We start from the raw sequence: 26,813 nt of genomic DNA, 5'->3' as shown, positions 1-26,813 counted from the left end.
CAAAATCACGCCGTGTTTTGCACTTCGAAACTCGACGGCTGGGTAACATCATCGCTTCCTCCCTGTCACCTCGACTTTGCGTCCCCGCAACGCGCCATCTGGGGGGGAGGGATATCTAACGCGGCGGTAATGTGTGTGCGACCCCCTCTCCCCCCACCAGATGGCGCGTTGCGGGGCGCGGTGTCGAGGTGACAGGGAGGAAGCGATGATGTTACCCAGCCATCGAGTTTCGAAGTGCAAAACACGGCGTGATTTTGTTATTCGACCGCGTGTCCCAACGCTTTGTTTAATAAAAAGTGAGGTTAGAATCGCCTAAAAGTCCCTTTATCCATCTACTGTTGTGTTGTTGATTATTTCCACATCCCGTATACACTGGATTCGTTAAAAAAACTAAATGTCGCCTTTCCAAAAATTTAGCATATTTGACATTTTTATAGCCGAAATACCGAGTTTTTATCAGGCTTTGCGTGGATGACCCTGCCATAATACAATAATACATAATATAATTGTATTTTGTGCAACAAGTTTGATAAACGACACTTTAGTCAAGAGTTTATGTGTGTGTTATACTATACCTTTTTCATCTAAATCGTTTTTTTAAATTTGAATGTGTTTGCGGATAATTCAAAGATTCATAATTAATCTTTAATTTAATCAATATAAATAAGAACTAAAAGTTCAGATTTTCATGTATATATATATATATATATATATATATATATATATATATATATATATATATATATATATATATATATATATATATTGACATGACAATTTTTCATCAAGTAAATGCCACGTCAGTTCAATTAATTATTCAATAAATAATTGATAATAAAACAATTAAGTAATCACCTAAATTTTTTATTTAATTAAATATTGAGAAAACAATTAAACTGCAATTAAATAAGTAATGAACATTAAATTAATCAAATTATATTTTAATTAATTATCAGTTAGATTTGTAGTCAGTAATTGGAGAATTACCAGTATTATATCCAGCAACCCGTAAGTACGTAAGCACTGTCTACTTTACACAGCACGAGTGAAAAGTTTGGGAAAACACATATAAGACAACTTATATACAGAGTAGTTCCTAACTTGGCGAGAAAAATAAAATTTAAAAAATCATATTGTTTTTTTTTAAGTGAAGCCCAGTGAGATCCAAGAGATTTCTTAATTTTTAAGGCATAAAATTTGCAAAAAAACACTATTGTGTTGCAAATGGCGGTCTGCAAGGCAATGAAAACCACAAATATTGTCAATACTATTCTTATTATGTTATTAACACAACAGCGAAACTTGGTCAGTCTTCGTCTTCGGACTCGTCTGACTCCGACTTGATAATGCCCAGCGTCTTAGCAACACTCTTCACGTTAGAGATGACCTCTTCCTGCACCAGATTGAAGCTCATCGCCAGCAGAGATATGCCAAAAAGAAGATAAAGCGAGCAGAGGGCGATACTGATAGTCGCATCGTACCCGTCTTGGCTGACCCCTTTGGCAGGTACCAGGTCCCCAAACCCTATTGTCGTCAATGTGATAAAGCAAAAATAGGCAGCGTCCAGATAATCCCATTGCTCGGATGTTTTGAAGAGGTAAGCCCCCGCCAAGATGTAACTGATCACCAAGAGCACGCACAACCAAATAGGTACGTGTTTCTTCTTCGGTTTGCCTCGCGCCTCGTAGTACTCGTAGTCATCGTAGTCGTCCGAATCGGGGTCGTCGAGGTACTTGTTCCGATGACCGTATCCCAATGGAGTCATCATTTTCGGGCTCGAGATGGCTGCGAGTGAAATTGGTCTTTTTAACAGACGCGAATGCAGTTAACTAATGTTACGAAATGTTACGAGTAAAATTGACCTATTTTTCAAATGAAGCACTTACGCATGGGGCTTCTGGAACGTGACCTAGAATTTGGTTTGATTCTGGGTCGGCTCTTCAGCGAATGTTCGTCTTCTCTGTCCGAGACGTCGTAATCTGGTGTCTCGATGCTGGGGATCTCCAAATATTTTGATGTCTTCGGCACGGACACCGCCCGCCGACCTGACGACAGAAATTACGTTTACGTGACGTGAAAATAACGTTGTTTGGAACGAAAGCAAGTCGAAAATACGCCCGATCGACGTGGTTAATCGATAAGTAACGCCCAAAATGACGTTCCGAACGGGTTAGTTGCGTGCAAACGTGATTTGCACTTTTTTGTTGTAAAATGGTATCTTTACTAGTAAAAATAATTTAAAAAATTCATAAAGGAACAAACACCCTATTTACCTTGAGGATGTCTTTTGCCTTGACCCTCTTCGGCCCTTAAGGTGATACCTACGGACAAAGGATTGCCTGACCGGCGAAAATATTTAGATGATTCTGTTTGATATGGAACCGGCTACATGAAAATAAAATTTATTGGATTCTACCAATGACCGAAATGGGACCCGCGTATTATTAATGCACCCATTTTTAAAATGCAAAGGATATCAGCAATGTTCTTATAAGGGTAGTAAAGGTATCTCAAATAAAACATTTTTTCCATAAAAAGTTTCTCTTTACACCCCATTCTGCAGCCAAAGAAATTCATGGATTTTAGTTCATAATTTTTACCGGAGGCTTAGTCCAGACATTGTGGTCTAGAAGTAACGCCATATTGGATTCTCCCATCTCGGGTGAAGCATGAATTCAACTCTTTGTGTGTGCAAAAAGTATCAAACATTTTCTTTAGGCTTCAGAACCACTTTACAAGCTCAAACAATGACGGGAATCATTAAAAACTAAGAAACGAGCATTTACCTGGCACGTTGTTGGCGATGACATCATTGCCTACGACGTATTTGTTGCACAGCACCGGCGTGTTGTCCAACAGGGCGGGATCCAGGTCGATAGCAGCGTCCCGCGGCGCCTTGCCCGACTTTTTATTATCCAACGAGCCGCCCCTGGCGCTCCGAAAGTCGCCCGGGAGAGGAACCTCGTGGTTTGCCGTCTGCGATCGTCTATTGGTCGAGAACCTATTGGGTCGAGACGGCAAACTCGAACCTCTCTTGTGCAGGGCTTTATTTTCACGCGTGTCGTTGCCGTACCTGAAATGTACAGTATCTGGTCCTTCGAGCCGGATGAGGCGCATTACTAAACGCGAAATCCGGATCTGTTTTTCGCTGCATTTCGACAGAGTGGAAATACAAACGATTTATCAAGCGGTTATGAACGGATTAGTGATGTATGAATATAAATTACGGATAAATTATTGCGATTTTCGATGTTTCGAGTCGGATTAAATATAATTGGGTTGCCAATTAAGGCGAAAACTGAATATTCAACACGGGATGATGGTGCAAATAAAAGAGCTAAAATTATAAGCTGAAAAGTGAAGTAGGCAACGAATTTTAGCTGAACTGCTCCCACGCTTGAGGGAATGGTGTGACCACAGAAGTGTGTAAGCGATCAAGTCTAGCAGATTTTTGGTCGACTGTGGCAACCCAGTATAACCATTAGTTTTTAAATTCCGGTTTATAGTAAGCTTTTAGACCACTCTGGTTATGTTAGTCTTAATTTTTACAAGATTTCCAAGGCAATGATAATTTCCTCAATAGTCAGTTTCAAAGCCATCTATCTGTCTTCGCCCGAAAGAGGCCAAGAGGCCAGTTTTTTTTTGTTAGTTGGTTTAAGACTGTTATTTTTAATTAGTTAATCAGTTCAGGATTGCCTTTTTAGAGAACTCACCTCAAGTCAGTATCAGAATGATAGCCTGGCCCCGTCTCCGAGATCCCGTACCCGCTGTCTGTAGACTTACCGGACGTCCTCATCGACCTTCGTATGGACGCGGACTTGGACCGCACGAATCTGTTACTGAAACACAGCAGCAATAAGGTCCAAAATTATATCACATTTCTGAAGTCAGTTTTCATTTCTGCCACGGACTTGAGACATACTCGCTTCTGTTGGGCTGCACCCTAATAGATCTGGCACGTTTCATCTTCTTCGGCTTCTTCTGGCATACGTAGCAGCACACGCGCCAGTACAGGAAACGGAAAGAAGTCGCCATAACGTCCCCTATGTTGGACAGACAGAGTAACATCAAAGGGATGCCGAGGATGGCGTAGAAAATGGTCACCACTTTGCCCCATGTCGTTTTCGGGGTCAGATGACCGTAGCCTAGAAAAAAACCAGACCTTATTATTTAGCTTTTTTCTACGTCCTCCACCCCAATCGCAGCAACGAAGAATTTGGAATCAACGATCATATCTGAGCTACAAACTTAAGAACTGTACACCCTTGTGAAATCTTTGTGTATGGATCGATTTGGATACATTCTTTCTTTGGATAGATGTTTTGCTTATTGCTTCAAGTTAAAGTTCAAATTAAGCAAAACCAAAACTTAGATCCCAACTACAGCAATTTCTGTACTGCACTAAAACGTTATGTTTCTTTTGGCATCAACCTAAAATCATGATGTCGAATATCGAGAAGGGCTATGAGAGATTTCTTTAAGAATAAAGCGCCAACGAATTGTTATTCAGGACCACATAAAACCCAAACTATACTATTTTCCATGAAGTTCGCTTAAGCATCGCTCCTGTAGAATGATTTTTATGGCTCAATTTTGGTAATTCTTTTTTGCTGGATACATCTTACTAAAGAGGAATGAAACGGTTTTTTCGTATAGCATAGATAGTATTCAGGACTATGTTTTACAATAATTAAATATTACAACCCTTGAAAAAAACGATTATTTTGCATCTGATTTCAAGATCTTACAAATTTTAATTATACAAATTTTAAAAATAATGATAAAGAGTTCTTAAGGAACACTTATTATTCAGTATCATCTTATTTATTATTTTCAGTATTAGGTGAGAATTAACAATGCTTTTTAATTAAAATAATACAGCCTTGTAAATTCTGTTTAGTTCATATCTAATCCTAGTTAATTTTACGAAAGTCGCTAGTGTCTTTCAGTGAAATCTATTCAACAAAAAAGAATTATCAATGTTGAGTCATAAACAAACATTTTAGGATGCGCCAGGGATAATTCGAGCACCCTGTATAAGAATTCGTAGACAATTTTTCCTTAAATAAATCCCTAACAGCCCTTCTTGATATTTGATATCAAAAATAGTCCCAGCCATGACTTCAGGTTAATGTAATAAGAAACATAAGGTTTTGATGGAATTATCAAAATTAAACCGCAATCAAAGAGTTTACTACGATGTACAGCGTAAACGATATTTCAAACATCCTGTATTGAAACTATAAAAATTGGTATAGTTCTAAGTGTTCCTGAATAAGAATTTATTATTTTTTTAATTCCGTAATAGTACTTCTCTCTTTTTTATTAAATATTCTCAGTGGGATATGACTTTAAGTTGAAGCAATAGACAAAACAAGGTTTTAGTGCATCTTCCAGAGACCCATCCAACAAAAAAAAAAGTTACAAAGATTTTACAAAGGTTCTTATGCGGGACCCACTGCATATTTGTAAGTGTAAGACATTTTGGTAGGATTTAACTATTTGAACTGAACCAACCAAGGTTTTTGCTTCCTTTATTTAGTTGGTGGAAAAATTAGGTTTTTTTCAGACATTTTATGGCAAAAAGATTGATTGGTTGGCAATGAAATCCTCCTTTAAAAAATTTTATGATAAATATAATGATTCAAATGTTTTGAATTGAAATTTGAGTTTGATCATCGATATGATTTTTTTTTATATTTCAAAAAAAAATTTTTTTTCAATTTTTTCATTGGTCAACGTTACAAAACGTAAATATACATACAAAATGAGCTTCAGAGAGTTGTAAGAGAAAGGAGGGAAGTGCCGAAGGTGATTTTTATGGTAGTAAATACGCGCATGGGCAGTATTCATTGTGACACTACAACAGTTCATTGAAAACTTGTCGTTTAATTATTTACCTTTTATATCAAATATTTTGGTAAGTTTTGCATAAAGTCCATGGATTTAAGTATTTGATGTCAATAAATATAAAATAGAAGTTTGAAAGTTGTTTTAAAAATAATTTTATGTGATTTTAGGTTACAAAATGCCACGGACTTGTGAAAATTCCTCAGATTGTTTTTGCTACATTTGTGGGGAATACATAATAAAAACACAGCGACATGTCATGACCGATCTGGTTAAAACAGCTTATAAGCTACATTTTGGATTTGCTATCGATGAGCGAGATAAAAGTTGGTTGCCAAAAGTATGCTGCGATAGCTGCTCAAGAACGTTGACAGGTTGGCTTGAAGAAAGCCACAAATCCATGCCGTTTTCAAGTCCAATGATTTGGAGTGAGCCTCAACATCATGAGAATGATTGTTATTTCTGCATGACATCTACACGAGGATTCTCGAAAAAAAATAGAGATAAGATTGTTTATCTGAACGTCCTATCTGCAAAGAGACCAATTCCTCGTGATAAATACACTCCACCTCCAGTTCCACCAGTTAATGAGGAAGCTGAAAATAAAAATATTTCTGGTCTACAATCTCAATCGAGTTTTCTTTCTGGTAGTACATCTTCATCTTCATACACTTTATCTGGATCTTTATGTCCATCTACAGAACCTCATTTACTTGAACAAGGCGACTTAAAGGATCTTGGTTAGAAACTTCGGACTTTCAAAATCTAAGGCACTGTTACTCGGACCAAGGTTAAAACAGTGGAATCTATTTACTGTAAAACTCAAGCCGCCACATTTTTTTATTTCCTTATAAAAATTTATACTTTAATAATATTGTTTTTTGATGAAATAAATATTAAATTAAAAACCTACGTGTGGTACGTTTGGTTTTTTTTTTGTTATTAATAATTGGTTAACGAATACTTTGTGAAATCGTTTATTCTTCTTTAAACTAACGATTATTTTTAACTATGACAATTTGGTGTATGTAGAATACTGCTTAATAATTTCATATGATGGCATATGGTTATAATAATGCAAGATCCCTCAAAATAAAGTTTGCTTCTATCGCCAAGTTATTCTATAAATAAAATAAATTAACATGATTATTTAAATAATGCGTGTATTAAGTTTAATGATTTAGTAGTCAGATTTTTTTTGTTTTTAAAGAAATGAATCATTATAGTTTAGATCGGTTAAGATATAACCTAGATATAATTTCATTCTATAATAGCATTTTGCAACGCCGAGCGACGTCAATATTAAACGTCTCAATATTTACAGATTTACCCACCAACAGTAACTTTTTTTTTGTTCGACCGGTATATTAAATTTATCGTAGCGCCTGGTGCCGAAACCAACTCGATTAACATGTCAAAACAATTCATTAGCATAGAAATGCACACGGCTAATAAACAGCGGCGGAAAAAGGGCAGAACGCCGTCGGCCTTGTATATAGGACAGATAATGTAACGTCGTTACGCGCCCGAGGTGCGAACTGCCGTTTTATTGGCGATTCGACCCTGAATTTTCCATTTTTCGGTGACATTAACGGGCTTATCGTGATTAATTAAAAACGGAAAAAATATCCGATGACCTCGCCGAGACAACCGCAGTACTATCGGCCATTGCTGCCAACATTTTTAGAGACCGCCATAAAGAAAACTAACAAAAAAGAGAAAATATCGGAACCGCCTTCACCAGCACCACCGTGACCCAACCAACATCGCTTTATTTCAGAAATAAGAACACAAAACGTGATAAAAATGCAAATTTGGTGGTTGGTTCCATTTGGGAGTTTTTAAATAATCATAGGACAGACCAAACCATAAATAAATACTATAACAATGGTACAGTTAAGCTGGATTACAACAACAAAGTTTTTCCAGCTTTTCTGCGAAGCAAAAACAAATATCTAACACATGTGCAGTACATTTTTGACAGTTTGAAAGTGTAGCGACTTTTGCGGCACAATGTTACGAACAGAAACGTCATAGCTATCTTGGATTTTTTACATATTGTTTTCATTTTATACACACGTTTAAACTCAAAATTGCAAGACTATTTTTGTTTTTTCGTTTTTAGAACGAAATATCGAAAAAAACGTTGTTTCAATTCTGGAGTGTCTCTAGTAAGAAAAACCTTGTAGAAGAAATATTTAAAATATAAGCCTTTACTCGTGTGCGCGATACGTATTCCGCACAGAACCGTTATTTTTTAAATAAAATTGCACTATTTGCAAGCGTTGTTCAGGCGTGAGTCTATTCATGATGAATTGCCAAACCAAACTGAGAATAAATCACTCGACAGCTGTTAAATCGGTCGCCCTCTTGAACGGTAATGCCAACTTAAAGTTATATACATCGAAAAAAAACACCCATTGTAATCGTCCCTAAGTCACTACAGTTATTACCGAAGTGTGGATGCCGGCTTTTAGCTGCCCACAGTGCGTAGGAAAACAGTATTTTTCTAATCACTGTCCTAAAATCAATACGGAGATATTTTCAGAATTATCTCGAATTATTAAAATTATTGATTGATTGATTAATGAGTTCTTCGAATGGTTTATCAGAACGAGAAATGCGAGCCATATGAGCTTTGATGCTCAGTAATACTCAGCAATTAATTGTCAAAAAGGATGCTAGAGAGGAAAAGAATTATTTCAATTTAATTCCAATACTCCCTGCTTTGTCGAAAGCTTCTTTTCTGCATTTTTTCTTTGGCGTTTAATTGGTTAATGAGTGACTTTAATTGAATAAAAATGATAAGGATAAGTACTTCAAAAGATATGAAGAACAGCTACAACCAAAATACGAACGAAACAAAAAAAACACATTATCTGACGAACACGTACAATTTTTTTTTTAATTATAAAACTCTACTTAACTTTACAAACAGAGAATTTCCAATTTACCAAAAACAAATGAACCTCCTCAAGTTCTGACAACTGTTTAAGTTCTAACTCTTGAAGTCTGATTGGGAAAGGTACATGACGCAGAATCTTTTAAGAATATTCTCTTTTAAGAAGGTTCTCTATTGAATTTAAACAATCTAAAACAGTCCTTGAATTACACTCGTTGGGTAAAATTTTGAATCTATCTATTGATTTTTTTTTATATTTCAAAATTTTGTTTTTTTTTTTAATTTTTTCATGCGTCAACGTTACAAAAAGTAAATATACATACAAAATGAGTTTCAGAGAGTTGTAAGAGAAAGTAGGGAAGTGCCGAAGGTGATTTTTATGGTAGTAAATACGCGCATGCTCAGTATTCATTGTGATACTACAACAGTTCAATGAAAACTTGTCGTTTAATTGTTTACCTTTTACATCAAATATTTTGGTAAGTTTTGCATAAAGTTCATGTTCTCTACATTGGATTTAAGTATTTGATGTGTAGTTTGAGTAGTAGAGGCAATAAATATAAAATAGAAGTTTGAAAGTTGTTTTAAAATTAATTTAATTAAAATGCCACGGACTTGTATAAATTCCTCAGATTGTTTTTGCTACATTTGTGGGGAATACATACTAAAAACACAGCGACATGTCATGACCGATCTGGTTTAAACAGCTTATAAGCTATATTTTTACTGTAAAACTCAAGCCGCCACATTTTTTTATTTCCTGATAATAATTTATACTTTAATAATATTGTTTTTTGATGAAATAAATATTAACTTAAAAACCTACGTGTGGTACTTATTTGTATGTCACATTCCGTGTTTAGAGCATCAAATAAGAGAGAAAAAAATTTTTTTTGCAGACCAGAAAACGAAGGTATCTGCTATAAATGGTGCAAACTACATTATGGATAATTGGATAATGTTTTCGAGGATTCTGCAATAATACCTTTGGAGAGAGTACATAAAATCATAAAATCTCATGATCCAGAGTGCATGATATCTGATAACCAATGTGAAGTTTTGTAATCTTCTGAGGCAGAAATCCTCACATTTATCACATTTCCTGTTTCATAACATCTGTTATCAAAGACAGCGGCATCTCCAAAATCGTGATTTCGTTTGCGCCTCCATAAAACATGCTAGTTGCGTCTGCAAGCGAGCCGATAGAATCGGAAAGGCTCGTCGGAGAAGACCGGGACGACATTGACCCCGTTTTCGTTAAACAAAAACCGATTTTTTAATTCGCCGCGCTGCCTCGGCGTATTGTCCGCCGATCACCGTCTGACTTTTTGATTAGTTCCCCCCGAACGTTGCGAAATTTTTGCGAAAATTTAATGAACGAGGCGCGCCGGGATCTGACCTCAGCGATTTCCAGTTTCCTGCGTTTAATTGGACGTTTCGGTTTTCCGCCGTCCACGGGAATACGACCAATTGATACGTATAGTTTGATTCAACTTGGGTTCACTAACGAAGCGCGGCAAACGGTTACATGACCAGTTTATCCCATAAAAAATATTTCAAAAAGGTTAACGGCAAATTGTGCGTGGTTCAGGATGTTTGTGTTTTCCTGGACCAGAAGCGACGTTCTGATTTTAAATAGAAAAAAAAATTAAACATATATTAAGACACTTTTGAATACCTCGGAAAAGTCTCATATATCATATATCATCCATATATCCTAATTCTTACCGTTTCTGGTATATTTTGAATTTGATATCAAAATTGACGTTTGAGCTCTAAATGTATCTATCGATTTCTTCTTCGAAAACCTTTGCTATATATTTAAGGTTGATTTTCTTATAGAAGGGGATACTTCAGTAGTATAAGATGATAATGATAAATGGCTTTTATTGTATCACGTATCATTAATAACAGTATATTACAATAAATTAATTACAACTCCGGCGTAGTTAGCTTAAATGAAAGCTTGTGCATATGCATTATTAGAGAATATTCCTTGATTCCTTTGATAGATATGATCTATAAAAATGAGGAATTATAACAGTTTAACTTACTATTAAGCAAACTGAGATTAATGGTGTCAAATGCCTTTGAAAAATCTCAAAATACTAATACGCTGACCATATTTTTGTCACATTAGTTAATGCAACCGAAGCACCAAAATGTTTCCTGAAGTCACACTGTACTGTCGGAATGATATTGTTTATAAAATAATCGTACATTTCAGCATACAAAACTTTCTCAAATATTTTTGAAATTGCTGGTAGATTACTGATTGTTCATAGATCATTGAGATGGTTAGGTTCACTTATCTTCGGCAGTGGTTTTCCTATTGATATTTTCGATACTTCAGAAAAGCAACTCTTCCAAACAGCAGCCTATAACATGTGTTATATATTTATCTATGAAGGGGCTACAGTATTTTAACATTAATGGTGAAACTTCAAACTTCGTCGACCCCGGTTGCATCGGATTACATTGAATTTAAAATTCGATTTATCCCAGGCAATGAAGAAGTTTATGTGATTGTTGTATTTATGTTTTTTTAATGTTGCAAAAATAAAAATTAAAAAAAAATTAAAGAATGTGCAAAAATATATAAAATTTTTAAATTTTTATATATATTTTAAACACTTTTTTTTATATTATTTTATCTGGATATTTTTCAGGTAATTTTAAAATGTTTTTAATAAAATTTATTATATTCATCTTCTTTTTACGTTTTTATTCTAAATCTGCAACTTTTATATAAACAACCTTATACAAAGTAGCCATTTCTTTAAATGCTAAATAAGATACAATTATAAAAATGGGGCGTCTATTTGAAAAAAAAACCTTTTTTTCATTTACGCTTGTAATTAGTTTTGGTTAGTTATCATCACAGACCACTAAAGTGAATCCCATCTACAAGCAAATCAACCCCAGAAAATATATCAAAAACGATAAGATTTAAGTATATGATATCATCTATGAAACGTGTCTAGACATTTCCCAGGAATTCAAAAATATACTGTTTGTTTTATAAAAAATGGGAAAGTTGTTACTTGTCTACGAAAATACAAACATCCTGTATATATAACAATATAATATTTTTAAAGCATTGTTTTGTCTTTTTTGACTTTTTTTAATATTTTTCCAGGTATTAAACGAGACACCGCGTAATAATTAAAAGTGCTACATTAGGAAGGGCATCCATCGTTATTTTTAAATCCAGTGAGCTTCACGGTTTACATCTAGCCTTAGAACAACATACTATAATTCTATACATACATATTAATTCTGGAACACAGCCTTAAGAATTCCTTTTGAGGTAGAGACCATTAAATTGTTGGAATTGTTTTTATATACTTGTTTTGACAGCACCCGCTTTTGGTAAATTGTAAAATGTCTAAAAATAACTAATTGCAACATGATGTACAATGTGATCTTATTTGTCCGGCATTATATCAATTTATAAAATGTCCAGGAAGTTTATAAGTAGCCCCCATTTACAAAGAACGTTTGGTTTTGTTTAAGGTCATCGAAAAGAGCTTGGTAATTGTATCAAATGAGTAAAGTTGCGAAAAAACCTTTCCAAGCACCCACAAGGAACATCTAAATAATAATAAAGTATTTTTAAAAAATCTCGATGTTTCTGTGATGACACACTCGACCCGTTTCCAGTTCAGTTAAGTGTAAGGTCGCGCTGACAGCTTCGCCTTGTATATGTTTTATTTACATGCTCGCTGCGAAAGTGTTTGGTTAGTTGAATTTTTAGAGGAGGGGGTTGGAGGATATTAAATTAAAAAAAAAATTTAAGAACATTTGTTTTCGGCTTTGAGTGTATCAAATGTATATTCTATTTTACTTTAACACTTTCCTTGAATACTATTCTTTTCATAGTTGTTTTTTTTTACGTTCAATATTTATCGGGTCGTAAACCAAACGAGCCCCCCCCCCCGACCATCAATACCATCAAAAACGCGAGTTTAATTAAAACGCGCGCGACGCGAGATCCGCAATCCGTATTATTATTAAATATGCGCAATCATAATCGTGAATTATTAAATTTATTTCGGCGCTTATGGATAGGAAACGCCCGGAATATTATCTAATATATTAAATGTATTCCGGTCACGATAATTATTGTTTGGGTTTCTGTGGCGGCTCGATTTGTTCGAAATTTTGATGTTACGTCGACCGCCAATAATTATCGAGATCGAACAGGGTAGCCACCATTCGCTATATCGCATGACAATTAAAAACAAAATCCAAAAGATCTTCAAAGAGAGGAGATTGAGGTTTTTTGTTAATTTTCGCGAATTGCTCTCGGACGATTTCCAAATTTTAACAAAAATAAATAAAATAAATCATAAGTTAGCAAATGATCTAGAATTTCCGTACAGTAAAAAAAACGAAACGAAGCCGATAGGTGGAACACACCAACAGGTTGGCGATATATAATCCGCTCTTTATGAGTGATGTTTTATGTTTTTTATAACTGGATTCCTCTTAGTCTTAAAATTGTACCTCCTACAACATTCCAACACTCAAAAAGGATGCTATATTTTTCTTTTTCCTGTACTTTTGTTATAAACATTATATATATATATATATATATATATATATATATTCTCACGTATTGATTCACGGATGGAAAAATGTGATGACACTATATTCCGGGATATCATCCGTTCGCTCGTTGAACTCCGACTGGAATCCTGCAAATCCTGCATCCGACTGGAATCCTGCAGACGTTTCGCCAAAATCTCACTTGGCATCTTCAATGCTCGCGCTCCGAAAACACTTCGAACACTGGGAGGTTATCGGCGGTGCGTGCGGTATTTATACTCTGCGCCGGAGATGGTAACGGTGCTGCTTGTGCGTGGGGGGAGGTGGCTCCGCCCCCTGAATTGTCGCGTTGTTAATTTCGCCCGATCGTAGTTGCGATGTCCCCGTTGGCTGCTGCGCATCGCTCTGCTGTTTGATTATCGTTCTCCACCTGTTGGATAAATGCAGAGCGTCGTCTCTCGTATTGAGGTGTCCGGACTTTTCTATTTCGATGGCCTCTCGTATAATCCTAGTCCTAAAATCAGGAATATTAGCTATTTGTTTGCAAGTGCCGAAATCAATTTTATGGCCTGTCTGATGTTGGTGCTGAAACAAAGCAGATGTTGTTTGTTTGTTTCTTATGGCTAAACGATGTTCCTCGAGCCTGGCTGAAATCCTTCTGTTGGTCTGTCCCACATACGTCAGGCTGCACGATCCGCACGCGTCACTGTATACTCCTTGGTTTTCCAGAGTAATTTTTTGTTTTGGGTTCCTTAGTATAGCTCCGATGGTATGGTCAGGGTTGTATGCCGTTGATATGTCGTGTTTCCGTAATATTCGGCCGATTTTTTCAGTAACCCCCTTGATGTATGGCAGGACAGCGATCGATCTTCGTTGGGTCTCGTCCTGCACTCTCTGCTGCGGCTGTTGTTGTTACAGTAAACAACAACAGCCGCAGCCGCATAAACAACGAAGTAGTAATGAAATCACACAAAATACGCTCAAGACAACAGAACCACAATTTGCCTTGATGAAACATGGTGCGATACACACGATACTGTATCGAAAAGATGGGTTGATTCCACTCAAAACTGAGTGTAATTGTTATAAAGTGTAATTGTTGCACAAGCTACCACAGCCATCTGCTACGCAACGCACCAGCTTCATCAAGTTCGGAAACTGAAATCCAGGAATATTTGTTAGAAAATGATATTCATTTTGAGTTCAGTTACAAAACTTTTGAAGTCCTAAGTTCATATGCAATTAAAAGACAGTGTGTTTGCATTAATTTGGCTAAACAGGGTGGGCATACATGTTTAACCCCATAGAGCATTTGTGAATCCAAGTAAAATCAAACGTCAGAGCACAAAATGTTACTCCCACTTTAATTTCCAGTGTTGTAAATATGATAAAAAATGTAATTAACATACCAATTGACAGCTGGAAAAATTCAATACAACACATTAGAAAAATTGAAAACTCGCATTTCTATACAACACAACATAAATCCTATTATAATGAGGACTCTGATAGTGAAACAGAATTAAATTTAGACATTTAGAATTTTAAAAAAATGTAATTATGTATAGATATTCCTAGCTATGAATTTATGAATTATGAATATGAAAGAAACAAAATAGAGTAACATTTTTTTATTATTTTTCAATATAATCCCCCCTAACTTCCATACACTTATTACATGTCTTTATTAACAACTCAATGAGCTCAAAATGAGCTAAAACGTAAGTCCTTTTTCAAATATCCAAACAGATACTAGTCGCTGGGCGTCATATCTGGACTATAGGGAGGATGATCTATCTGGTGGAACCCACATTCTAAAATGGCAGCTTGTGCAACACCAGCAGTATGGACAGGTGCATTATCGTACAAAAGACGCACGCCTCTGGTCAATTTTCCTCGACATTTTACACGTATGCAGTCTCGCAATTTATGTAATAATGTTGCGTAAAATTTACCATTGACAGTGGTATTAGTTTCTTTAAAATCTATCAAAAGAATTCCTTCACAATCCCAAAAGATCGTAGCCATTATTTTTTGTTGACTGGCAGACTCTGAATTTTCTTGGAGGTGCTTCACCCTTACGACGCCACTCCATTGATTCTTTTTTCGATAGAGGGTCATAATAGAGAACCATAGTTTGATCTCATGTCACAATAGTTGCTATCACAGGCTTCGGTTCCGACCCACAGAGTTCCAAACGCGCACACTCGACACAGGTGTTGTTTTTCAATAGCCGAAAGGTTTTTAGGAACCCATCTTGCACTAACCTTATGCATACCTAAATGATCATGCAGGATTCGACAGAAAGCTTACTAATTTCTGAGATTTCCTTGACCTTTAAACGTCGATCACTCAATACCACCTCCTCCACAATCGCAACAATATCTTCCGTTATGACCTCCACTGGTCGACCAGTTCTTGAATCATCTTCAAGGGTCTCCTGCCCCATTCGAAAACGAAGGAGAACTTTGGCCGTACACACCATCCAGCCTTTCCTTAATAGCTTTAGGTGCTGACCCTCCTTTTGTCAAAAACTTTATGACTGCTCTATACTCAATTTGCGTTATTTGCGTCATTTTTTCGGACTTGTTTAAAATTCTGTCAATAAAAAACTATTTGACGCAAGACTTTAATTTTTTTTTCGCAGCCTACTAAGATATATATGTAAAAGAAGACAAAGTTTTATCGTGGAGGGCAGGAAATTTTGACGCTAACGTATATATTTAATGTCATTGTTTGTTCTTAGTTTATTTTAATAAAATTATAGCCACCTAAATAAACAAAAAAAAATATATTATTACCAAAACATTTGTGAGTCCGTCCGTAATGTTCTCCCTTAAATACCTATCGGAAAAGAGTTGTATTGGCGTCGGCATGTAACTTCCATAATTGCGGGCAAAAGCCAGCACGATGAAGATTGAGACAGACTATACATGTTTGACATAGGTTCCTTCCTTTTCTGTTTTTTTCTCTTCTTGTGCATTGCTTTACCTTTTAGTGTGTGTAGTGTGCAGGTTTAACTGTTAACTATTACTAAGGAATCATACCAAATAATAAATATACTGCAATTGTATTGACCTAGATCGCCATCGCGCTGATAATTATTCACGCCTTGTCCAAATCTGAAGAAATGTTGTACAGGGTCAATGAAAAAATATGAATATATTCCACGAACAGTTCGACGAGTCACCGGGGAATTCCGCGTTTTATTTCTATTGTACCGGCAAGGAATGTACTATGCGTTTATGTTTATAAAATCTTGACAGTGACTTCAACCAACTGGTGCTATTTAAATAATTAAAACTATGTAATTATGCGATAACAACAAAAATAAAAACTGACGCGCCAAGATTTAAATTTTTTGTTTTTGCCGATTTCTCTCGAAAAGATTTTAACATATACTTGCCATATAGTTAGTAGATACTACTATGGTGATCGATGGTCGATTATAGGTGAGATTTTTATGGAGAACGGGAAATTTCAGTACCTACCTTTCGAGTCTGTTCTATCGAATTAAAATATTTTGGACAATACAATGTTGCTACTAATAATAATCATTTATTACATATAATCATCATTTTGCACTTTGCGAAAGCCCCGTATAATAGACATATCTAGGTAAATGTATATACAGTATACAGTATAAATTAGTAATGCTGACGTAACACACAGAAATGATCAAAACCTTCAAATGGGCCACCCTGTATATTAGTCGAATTTCCTTTAACCCATGGAACGGCATGTTGTTTTACAGGAATTGTTCAAATGGTGCAAAATAATCACCCATACGAATTTTTGATTAAAGTCCACTTTTGAAAATGTTAAATGAAGTCTTGGCGAAATGTCGGCGACATTGCAATCGGAATGTGAAATCATTATTGTTAAGCAACCCTGTATAATATAAAATAAAAAAAAAACAAAATTTTAGACCAAGTTAAAGTTTTAGCGATAAAAAAAGAAAAATAATTAATATATTCAAAACCGCATTAGATGAGTCAGTTTTAAGCAAAAATAATCAGAATCAGTGATTCTGAAAATGTATTGCTATTGAAGATAACGATGTTGTCATATTGTTGAAAGCGGCAACCTTGCATTATCCAATATATTTCAGTTTCGTCATTATTCTGTCAAGATATACTCAGTTTGAATTAAATTTTCAGTCAAAAAACGAATGAAGCAGAGATCGCTGTTCAGAAACAAAATGGCGCAAATTGCTTTCGTCTTGGCCGCCTATTTCCCAGTCAATACTTGTGAAAAACAAAAGGACGCGTGGACCCATTCATTCGATTCATTCACCAAGGAAAGTATAAAATGGAGGGAGCGGCAGGTCCGTCGCCTATAAGAGCCGGGCTACGAATTGCCGCCAAAATATTACGCAAAATCTCGTTTCAATTTCGCGTTGTTCGTGATTTGTTCGTAATGAGATCGAGTATGATTCTGAAATTAGGTGAGTCGTTGGCGATAACTAAAAATAAGAATTTCATGTTTTTTTTTTCAAAATCGCGGTTTCGATTAACAAACAGCAATATAATTTTTTTCCCGTGGTGAACTTCGTTGGTTTGTATATATTTCTTTAATAGGTAGAAATTAGGTGCCCTCAATAACCAAATCATATTACCGCTTTCATGTTTTTTGTGCGAAGAAACATAAAACTTCCAAATTTGAATTTTATGATTTGAGATTTGTAATTAATAATAATCCAGTTAAGCCAATTAAGAATGGTATAATACAGAACCAACCATAAGAAAAACGGCATCACTATTCAAGTGGATTGTCCCAACTTTTTTTCAATTCTTTATTTATTGCACAACATACAGGATTACATAACTCTCTAAACAGTGCAATAAGCATTAAACTCGAGGATATTCTAAATCAAAATATCTAGCAAGCAAATGTATTGCTGATAAATAATACCATCAGTAACCGAACCGTAATATTGTACAGGAACAAAATAACCAAAAATCTAACACTTAACTTAGATTTAAAAAAAGATATAAACATGGTTAAAATTATTTAAATAAAGTGTGATTTCAGCATCTGAACACATCGATCATACAAAAATGCATTTTTCGTATTTTATGGTACCTCGTTAAGCTCAGAAGAAACCCGGAAAACTAGATTACAAAGACCCCTTATTAGTTTTAGCATTTACTTTAAACATACACTGTGTTCTAGTAATATAAACGTGAATGCCCCTTGCAAAGACAAGATTTGAGTTAAATTTTTGTGATTTTTTCTCTAACTAACCGTGACACACAAAACTCTCTGTATATATTCTCCGTGCATATTAGTCTGCCTTATGAAAGGAGAATTTTGAATATTTTCTTTCCCTTCAGTTTTGCTATAGACTTCAACTTTTCATTTGGCGGTAAAATAAGTTAGAAAAAGAATTTTTTGAATGAGAAAATGGAGTTTTGATTCGCTGTTGCTTCCGGTGACTTTTGGGTCGAGAAGGGGCGGATACGTAATCAATTTTCCCGGTCTTTCGAAAGAGGAAAACCCGTTCGGGCCAAACGAACCGCGAAAAACGTTACATAAACCCGACGGAGTTGCGTAACTGATTCGTCTAATTTCTTCGCAATATCCTTAATTGGGTTTAACGTACCTACAATCGAAAAAGACGACGACAATGGTATACCAGAAGGAGCCTTTTTTTGTCTGACCTGTTTTGAAGTTTGATGCGCATAAACAAATCAAGTCAAAGTAACTTTTCGAAATATTTTTGAAAGAAATATTCATGGAAATATAAACATTTAACAATTCTCGTAAGTGTATCAGTTCATATAACCCTAACAAATACAGGGTGTTGAATTTTTACACGGTAAATTTTTTTTTCTTAGATCAAGGCAAATTGCTTTGTAGTAATTGCGCTTTCCTATTCACCAAGAGAATATTTTCTTTATTTATCGCAAAAAATCTCTTAACTCTCTGTTTTATTGCAAGACAGGAATTGTTTTATTGTGTATCAATCTAAGACACCTTTTCCTCTAGAAGGAAAATATTTGCTCATTCGAAACAAAACCTTTTGATTCTTCTTCGAAGACAAAATAATTTTCTTGACCAAAAATGAAATAATGAAAATTTCTAAAATTTTCCTTCAAGACCATATACTATTTTAGAGCAAATGGAAGTGCTTTTCGAGATAAAACAAACCTATATCTGCATTATTTTGTTTCAAGACCAATCTATTCTTCAAATGAAAAATTATACTCCTTTAAATCAAAATAAACGGAAATTTATATTATTTTCTTCTAAGATATTTTTTTTCTTAAACATATGTGCAGGGTGTCCCAAAAGTCAACGATAATGCTGAAAAGGCTGACGGAAAAAGTGATAAGCATCAAGAAAATGGCCTTAGTAAAAAATCGATGGTTTTCGATATTGCCACTTTAATTGTTCGTTTTGAGTAAAAATCCAATTTTCAAGATTAGATTTTTCTTTTTTTTTTCGCGTCGTAGCTTCCATAGAAACAAATTTTTGTTTTATGGTAAATAAATTAAGAACTCTCAATGACTTGTACGAAGAAAAATTCGTTTTGTTAAAAAATGATTTGTTTCGAAACAAAACAATTAAAGAAGAAAAATAAAGTCTCATTACAAGGTGAAACTAAAAAGAAATATTTCACTTCAAGACAAATTTCTGGGTTGTAAATGATTACAATCTCAAGGACTAAAACTAAAATAAGATTGATTGTTAAAATACGAGGGGGTACCCATAAAAACCGGAATTGAATTGCCGCGCGCAGAGCTTGTATAGTACACCTTTCTGCCGCTAGGTTGTGGATAGTACAACTTATTGCGAGTTCAACGCCACCTTCGTTTTAAATTTAACTTGTTTTGTTCACTTGCAGTGCCATTCTTTGTTAACGCGGTTTTTTTGTTATTTCGTTTTTCTCGATGGCAAGTTTAAAAGAACAACGTGCAGCTGTGAAATTTTGTTTTCTGCTCGGTAAAAGTGCTGCTGAAACTGTTTCAATGTTAAAAACAGCTTATAACGACGATGCGATGGGAAAAACTCAAGTGTACCAGTGGTTTGTTTCCTTCAAAAATGGCGACAAGTCAATTGATGACCGACCTCGTTCTGGACGTCCATCAACTGTTCGAATCGACGAAAATATTTGTTAAGTAGGGAATTTATCGATAGACAGAAAGTGAAATATATTTTAAAATTACTACGGACTGTTTTGTACAACAATCTGATACGCATTATATATGGCTATTCGTTGCCGTTAATTTGGAATCGATGTTACCAAAACTAGAGATTTAATTCGGCAGTAGTCCCCTGTTGATCAAAGTGATTAATATAATCAACAATACAACTTTAATTTTTGCATCATTGTTTCAATTAGTAAGCCTTTGTTCATTACACGCATTGTGAAATAATTACACGTTATCGTTGAATTGTTATCCATTGTTATTCTTCAATCAAAACAACAACGATAATGTTCTATTAATATTTTAAACATGGTTTTATTTTTTAATGGGTGTTTGGGTTTAATGGGTGTTGGACAGCATAATTTTTCTTGTATAAAACACACAGGGGGCCTATTAATATTTAACTCTAGTTTTAAAAATGAATTTAACTTTTGTTTTAGCCATCGAGATTATATTTTTTTTTTACAAAAATTGATGATTGATTTTTAACTCCGACAACCTGCATTTGCAATGTGCAAAATGATTGAAAAATAGATAATAAATAAGTTTTTGAAATTTTGCTGAAATCTAAATTAATATGTAATAACAATTTTTAAAGGACTATCTTTATTTTTCCCCAAAATTGTATCCAAGCTCATCTTTCTTACACAATCTTTTGCAATCGGTCACACGTGAACAAAAATTTGACGGAGTATCGCGGAGGACGAACATTTCCGGAGTTATTTTCATTCTTTCCATGTCCACCGAACGAAAAGCAAGTGTAAAAAAGCGGGGCGTGAAATTTTTAAAAGTATACCGACTATCGCGTTTAAAGCGTGGAGGGCAGTGTTGGGGGGCGGGGGAGGTTATAATTATAGCTAAATTTTAATGCTAAAAGCTTCGAAACGGTGAGATTAAAGGGCAAAAGGGTGGCGAAAAGTCGTTCGTAATCCAATTTTGACCTGGCTTTTAATTAAATAGAAAAGTTGGTCGTCTGTCCCGATGATCATTATAAAAGAGCGTGGGCGGGGAGGGGGGCACCGGGGCTTTTAAAGTTTAATACGTGGCGGCCTGTAGGTGCATTATTTACCGACCGAGTGAACACAAGAGGAAGGAGAGGCCTTGTATATTTTGATTCAAGAAAAAAATCGGAAACACATAAACAATTTTTTTAAGCATTACGCCAACTCTACTTAACCCACATTCATTTAATTTTTATGGACTATTAATTATACTACTACTACAAATTTTAAAAAATGGAAATTACTAAAAAATCTTACCTGTGGGAGGATAATAAAATAATTATTGCTCTGCAAAAATGCTACACGCTATGACATTCGCAGCAGTGTGGTCCACCTCCTCCTAGGTTCAAGATTTTGGGTCATTGAAACGCGCGTAGGATGATGTTTAGCATTTTTTATAAATGAACATCGCTTAGAGAATTGGTAAAGTATGTCTCGAAGTATATCGTCTTGACAAACGCAACCACTAATAATTTATTCTTAGTTAAGGGACCAAACAGGATCGAGTGAGGTAGATAGAAAAAGCGTTTTACAGTGTGTTCACTTGTCATAAGCAAATTGTGAAAAACGTGTATGTTAATAAGTAGAGGCTTTGTTAAACGAAAAGCTTTAAAAGAAACTTAGTTACAAAAATGCCAAGGTCCTCGATAAAGGATATTATTAACTGTGAATGAATGAATGAAACCAACGCAGAGGTTTTTAATCTCACCGTCTGAACAATAGTGAACAAGATACGATAAGAAGCAAAACATATTTCCTGTATCAAAAACAGATTGTTGCTACTTTGCATAAACCAAAAAGGGCACTGATGATTCAATATAATTATTAGCCGTGCCACAGAGTTATTCGTAAAATGTCAAGAAATAAATTAAAAAATATACATCAGAAATCATCGATGAAACTTGATTCGATACACACGATACAGTATCCAAAGAATAACATTTTAATGTAATTAATCTTAATTCCGACTAAAAGAGTTCGATTTTGAATGAAAACGTACTTATTTATGTAAATAACGGGTGATTCAATAAGAGTTTCCACATTGCAATCTGAAATATTTTTGAAACGCCACTGTAAAAATTGTGCAAGCCTATTATGAAAATGGTCGATCAAGAAAAAATGCAAATCGACCTTCTGAGAGGAGAATTTAGAACGTGGTTCAAAAATTTGAGCAAACTGGATCTGTAACTAACCTCATCGATCATCGATCGCAGCAAGTGGGCCTTACGTATTCAACCACACAGCAAATCTTAACAAAAGACTTGCATCTCCACCCATATAAAGTCCAAATAACTCAGGAGTGAATATGAAAATCATCTTTAGCGATGAGGCACATTTTCAGATCTCTCTTGGATTAGAAAATCCAAGAGAGATTGTTCAAAAAGCAATGCATCCTCAAAAAGTGACTGTTTGGTGCGCATTTTGGTGCGGAAGAATAATTTTTTTTTCGAGGATAATGCGGAGAACGCTGTTACGGTTAATGGTGTTCGCTATCGAAACATGATATCTGATTTTTTCTGGGAGCAGTTGGAAGGTATGGACATTGAAGATTTGTGGTTCCAACAGGATGGAGCCACTTGTCACACATCCAGAGAAACGATGCAATTGCTGCGGGGCAAGTAGTTTCCTGGTCGGATTATCTCACGTAACGGCGATATCAATTGGCCGCCGCGATCATATGATCTTACTCCCCTAGATTTTTTTTGGGGTATCTAAAAAGCAGAGTGTATAGAAATAAACCAAACACTATTCCAGAGCTGAAACAGGAGATTAGAGGCGAAATAGCCGGCATAGAACCTGAATTGTGTCAAAAAGTGATAGGAAATTTCAATAACAATAAATCATCTTTCATACCTAATTGTAATACACTAATTTAAAATGGCAAATAAAAATGTTTGCATATTTTTATATTCTTCCGAGTTTTTTTTATTATTTTAATGTGGAAACCCTTATTGAATCACCCTCTATAAGTAATTATAATATAAATACTTGCTCTTTTTTTATTTAAGATTAAAACATAATATATTTTACACCCAGAAGGACTAGCCTTATTGGCTATCTATTTATATATCTGATGATGGCGTTTGAAGCAAAACATTTAACCGGGCTCAACCCAGATATATGTGTTGGAGACGCGGACTTAGATTTCGAACATTGTTTTTGTACCTCCCTTATTTACAGTTTTACTGGGGGCGACCCTGTGCGCGGCCGGCAAGGACGACAAAAAATGGGTTTGGGACGAAAGCGGCCGAAACGCCAGGAGCTACGCAGACGATTCCTCTAGAAACCCGTCAGTTTATCCAGTTTGCCTCGAAATTCATAAAAATTGATTTCTTAATTACAACAATAATTACCAATCTAATGAGCAATATAATTAAGATATTAATTAATTTAATTGCTTTGATATTTTGTTCACTTAATTCAATAATTAACACATTGTATTAATCAATTTAATTTATGTAAATGATTTAATTAAAGAACAATTCATTTAATTCACCAATCAATTAATTAATTAAAAAATAATTCTCGATTCATTGTCTTAATTTAATTTTAATTAACCTTATTAAAATTAAGACTCAAATAAACCGGTGCTTTCCTCCAGAGGTTCTAGGTACAACGTCTACGAAGAACTGCAGGAAACTCGTCCGTCAGGAAACCTCTACTACCCAGGCGGAGCGACTCAGACTGCCTTCCAGCAAAATCCCTACCCAACTGTCCCCGTTTACCAATCGAGCGGACCACCATCACCAATGACGACGTTCCTACCACAACAAGGGTACGTACCGCATCGCTCTTTGTACCACAATCTCTAAACTCTTCGCAAAGCTACAGACCTGGTGGAGTTTACGCTACTGGCAATCCCCAGCCGCATTATGGGGGCGTCTACTACCCGCAGCAGCCAAATAACCCGGGAGTACTAACCGGACCGGTACCGTCGTGGGTCAAAGAGGGGCCCATCAAAAATTTTGACAAGTGCAAGTGCACCGAAAGATTCAACTGCAACTCCCCCGGGATATCATACGTAAGCGAAGTGCAGTTGCAGATGGGACACCCTGGAAACCAGCAATTTTTTAGGGTCACTGCGACGTCGGTAAGCAGTACTGCTGTTACTCCACGAAAAAAGACTTCGGAGGTCCGTTGCCGAGCAAACCGGTACACTCGATAGAGAATGGCATATTGGTGGGACCTGGGGGACCGATCGACACCGTTCCACCCATCACGGCGTATCCGAGGCCACCAAAACAGATCGGGGACTTTGCTAGACCTAGTACCGTTTTCCCGCAGCGTCCGTTGGGCGGGAACCACTACGGGAGACCTGCTGGGGTCGGCTTTGGAGGTAAACTTGAAATCCGGATGTTAGCTGGATGTAAAGTGAGAATGGAATTTAGTTTCAGGGCAAAACGAATATTCGGCTCAGAACGGTGTGTTGGTAGGCCCTGGCGGACCATTCGACAGGCCCAACGGAAACCTGGATAATTTTGGATTGGCCAGAGCCACGCAGGCCAAAAAAGTTTAACATTTTTGATTATCGCATCAAGTTATCAGGGACCAAAAACATTTTTATACAAGACTGTTTTCGTTTGGCTTCTTCTAAGCAAGAGCGAAATATTTTAGGTTAGATTTTAAGTCACAAGTGTTACGAGGTGTTATTAGTATCTGAGAATTGAAATTGGAAACAGAGAGCCATCATAAGATTTTTTCTTTATAAAAAAGTGTTTCCTATGTACCCTTACCTACAAATATAAAATTTCAAATAAAGGCCGCTTCTGTTATGTTCTCTAAATATTATTACTACTGAGGGTCATTTTTATGGTTATTGCTTTAGATGCCCTTTAAATTGGGACAACATAAAATGAACGAGTTGGGGAAGGCTCCAAGATTCGTAGAATCTACATATACGGGCGACTATAAATTTGACTTTTGCTTTGACTAATACGATGCGAATTTTCCTATGATTTGTTGACTATGTTTTGCATCAATTTTTGATCACTTTTTTTTTCATTTAGGTGCATTGCATTTGAACCGTTGCAATGTATGGCAAGTTGAAGCAATACTGACAGATACACAGAATATATTATCGAGAGACGACAATAGTATATTATGCAACAAGTGCGGTAAACGGCATTTGACTCACGAGTTTATTTGACACGAGCGGAGCGAGTGAGTTTAGAAGTTCACCGAACGTGTTGCATACTATACTTTTTCTACGACCGTTAGTTTTTGCGTACATTTTCGCAAAACACGGATACTGACATGACTGCCAGAATTGACAAACGTCAAAATTCAAAGCGTGGGAAATATCTCCGAAGACACCCGGTTGCTCCCAAACCCGTGCGGTAAAACCCCGGTAATTTCCAAAGTGGCTGGGATTCGTAGGAAACGAATCTGACGTGGTAAAGTGACGCTTTCCGCACGCTAGATCGGTGTATAATTAGGTATTTTACAGACGGGAGTAGAAAAAAAAACACGCCGCTTTCTCAGACAACACATGTCACGTGCAAACTGCCGCCATTTTGAACATTCAAATTTGAGCTCGAACGATTATAACATGCATAGGAAACATAGGAAACTACCTAAGTAGTGGGTCAAAAACTGAAGATAAAAAGTTTACTATCATATAATTAATAAAAACTAACTAACCACTAAACTAAACTCTAAAAACACTGAACTAACCAAAACTAACTTAACAAAAATGTCATTATTCTGCTCACGCGTTCATGCCGCTTGTCAAATTTCAAAACGAACAACAACAAACGACCTACCTATTGTAGTTATTACTACTATTGAATAGAACAAGGCCCCGGTGCTGGTCCACTGTACCTTCTCCTGTTCTTCGACCCCATCCCAACCGTCCTTGGTGATGGCCTTGAGGAGCGCTCCCTCGAACTCCTTGAGGTACACCAAAGCTTTCGGCGTAAAATTATCCTCCTTCAAAGCTCGCAGCTCGTACTTCGTAAAGTTCCACAGGTAGAAAGTAGTGTTTTCTCTGATTTTCCGTATGCCTTTCTTCACCTAAGGCGATTTTTCGAGACTTTTTGTCGCCGCAAATGAACAATTACCTCTCTCTCGTGATCCGCTTCGAGGGCTTCGAACGTAAACGCCCCCAGGACGCAATAAGAAACCACCATGGTGATAAGGGTTGCGTGGGAGAAGAGGCAGGTCACCGTTTTCCAACTGTAGTGGAGAAAATTGGTACAAGGGCTCGGTTTTTCCGCGTCTAGAGATTCCGGATCAGAACGATAACGCGACATAATAATGTTGACAACAAAACACGCGTAGCACTAAGCGAAACGTTTTCGAGACATGTCTAAACTGTTTTTCCCGAATACAATACGAGCAGACCGCGGAAACTAA

General features: G+C 36.0%; 2 protein-coding genes across 7 annotated transcripts; one reads left to right on the top strand and one right to left on the bottom strand.

The window, feature by feature from the left end:
- Window positions 1–884: 884 nt before the first annotated feature.
- On the bottom strand, window positions 885–26,813 carry LOC132706131 (uncharacterized). Of its 4 annotated transcripts, none has more exons than XM_060677271.1 (8): window positions 26,519–26,813; window positions 26,222–26,471; window positions 3,923–4,145; window positions 3,714–3,839; window positions 2,787–3,073; window positions 2,274–2,339; window positions 1,887–2,045; window positions 886–1,785 (listed from the first exon to the last, which is right to left on the bottom strand). In XM_060677271.1, the coding sequence occupies exons 1-8, from the start codon at window positions 26,708–26,710 to the stop codon at window positions 1,307–1,309; spliced, it is 1,782 nt and encodes a 593-aa protein (XP_060533254.1). In that variant the 5' UTR covers window positions 26,711–26,813; the 3' UTR covers window positions 886–1,306. The 4 variants fall into 4 exon arrangements, with proteins under 4 accessions (XP_060533258.1, XP_060533254.1, XP_060533255.1 ...); XM_060677272.1 differs by having other exon boundaries at window positions 2,274–2,321; window positions 26,519–26,812; XM_060677275.1 differs by lacking the exons at window positions 26,222–26,471; window positions 26,519–26,813 and adding an exon at window positions 13,371–13,610 and having other exon boundaries at window positions 885–1,785.
- LOC132706192 (uncharacterized) lies at window positions 17,661–25,218 on the top strand. Of its 3 annotated transcripts, none has more exons than XM_060677374.1 (6): window positions 17,661–17,750; window positions 23,640–23,748; window positions 24,061–24,234; window positions 24,291–24,480; window positions 24,534–24,795; window positions 24,848–25,218. In XM_060677374.1, the coding sequence occupies exons 1-6, from the start codon at window positions 17,723–17,725 to the stop codon at window positions 24,973–24,975; spliced, it is 891 nt and encodes a 296-aa protein (XP_060533357.1). In that variant the 5' UTR covers window positions 17,661–17,722; the 3' UTR covers window positions 24,976–25,218. The 3 variants fall into 3 exon arrangements, with proteins under 3 accessions (XP_060533357.1, XP_060533358.1, XP_060533356.1); XM_060677375.1 differs by having other exon boundaries at window positions 24,285–24,480; window positions 24,854–25,218; XM_060677373.1 differs by having other exon boundaries at window positions 24,285–24,480.

Source organism: Cylas formicarius, unplaced genomic scaffold, assembly GCF_029955315.1.
Source record: "Cylas formicarius isolate icCylForm1 unplaced genomic scaffold, icCylForm1.1 PGA_scaffold_8__14_contigs__length_24414737, whole genome shotgun sequence".
NCBI classification, from domain to species: Eukaryota; Metazoa; Arthropoda; class Insecta; order Coleoptera; family Brentidae; genus Cylas; species Cylas formicarius.
Note: the sequence above shows the minus strand (reverse complement) of the source record. Positions and strands in the feature narration are given on the sequence as shown.

Bases quoted from the DNA above. Each gene is read 5' to 3' on its own strand.
- LOC132706192 (XM_060677373.1), top strand. From the start codon at position 17,723: ATGAGATCGAGTATGATTCTGAAATTAG. The intron at 23,749-24,060 runs GTCAGTTTATCC...GCTTTCCTCCAG, and splicing joins GACGATTCCTCTAGAAACCC to AGGTTCTAGGTACAACGTCT. The intron at 24,235-24,284 runs GTACGTACCGCA...CTCTTCGCAAAG, and splicing joins ACGTTCCTACCACAACAAGG to CTACAGACCTGGTGGAGTTT.
- LOC132706131 (XM_060677271.1), bottom strand. From the start codon at position 26,710: ATGTCGCGTTATCGTTCTGATCCGGAATCTCTAGACGCGGAAAAACCG. The intron at 3,840-3,922 runs GTATGTCTCAAG...GCTGTGTTTCAG, and splicing joins GTGCAGCCCAACAGAAGCGA to TAACAGATTCGTGCGGTCCA. The intron at 2,046-2,273 runs GTAAATAGGGTG...TTCTGTCGTCAG, and splicing joins AGGCAAAAGACATCCTCAAG to GTCGGCGGGCGGTGTCCGTG.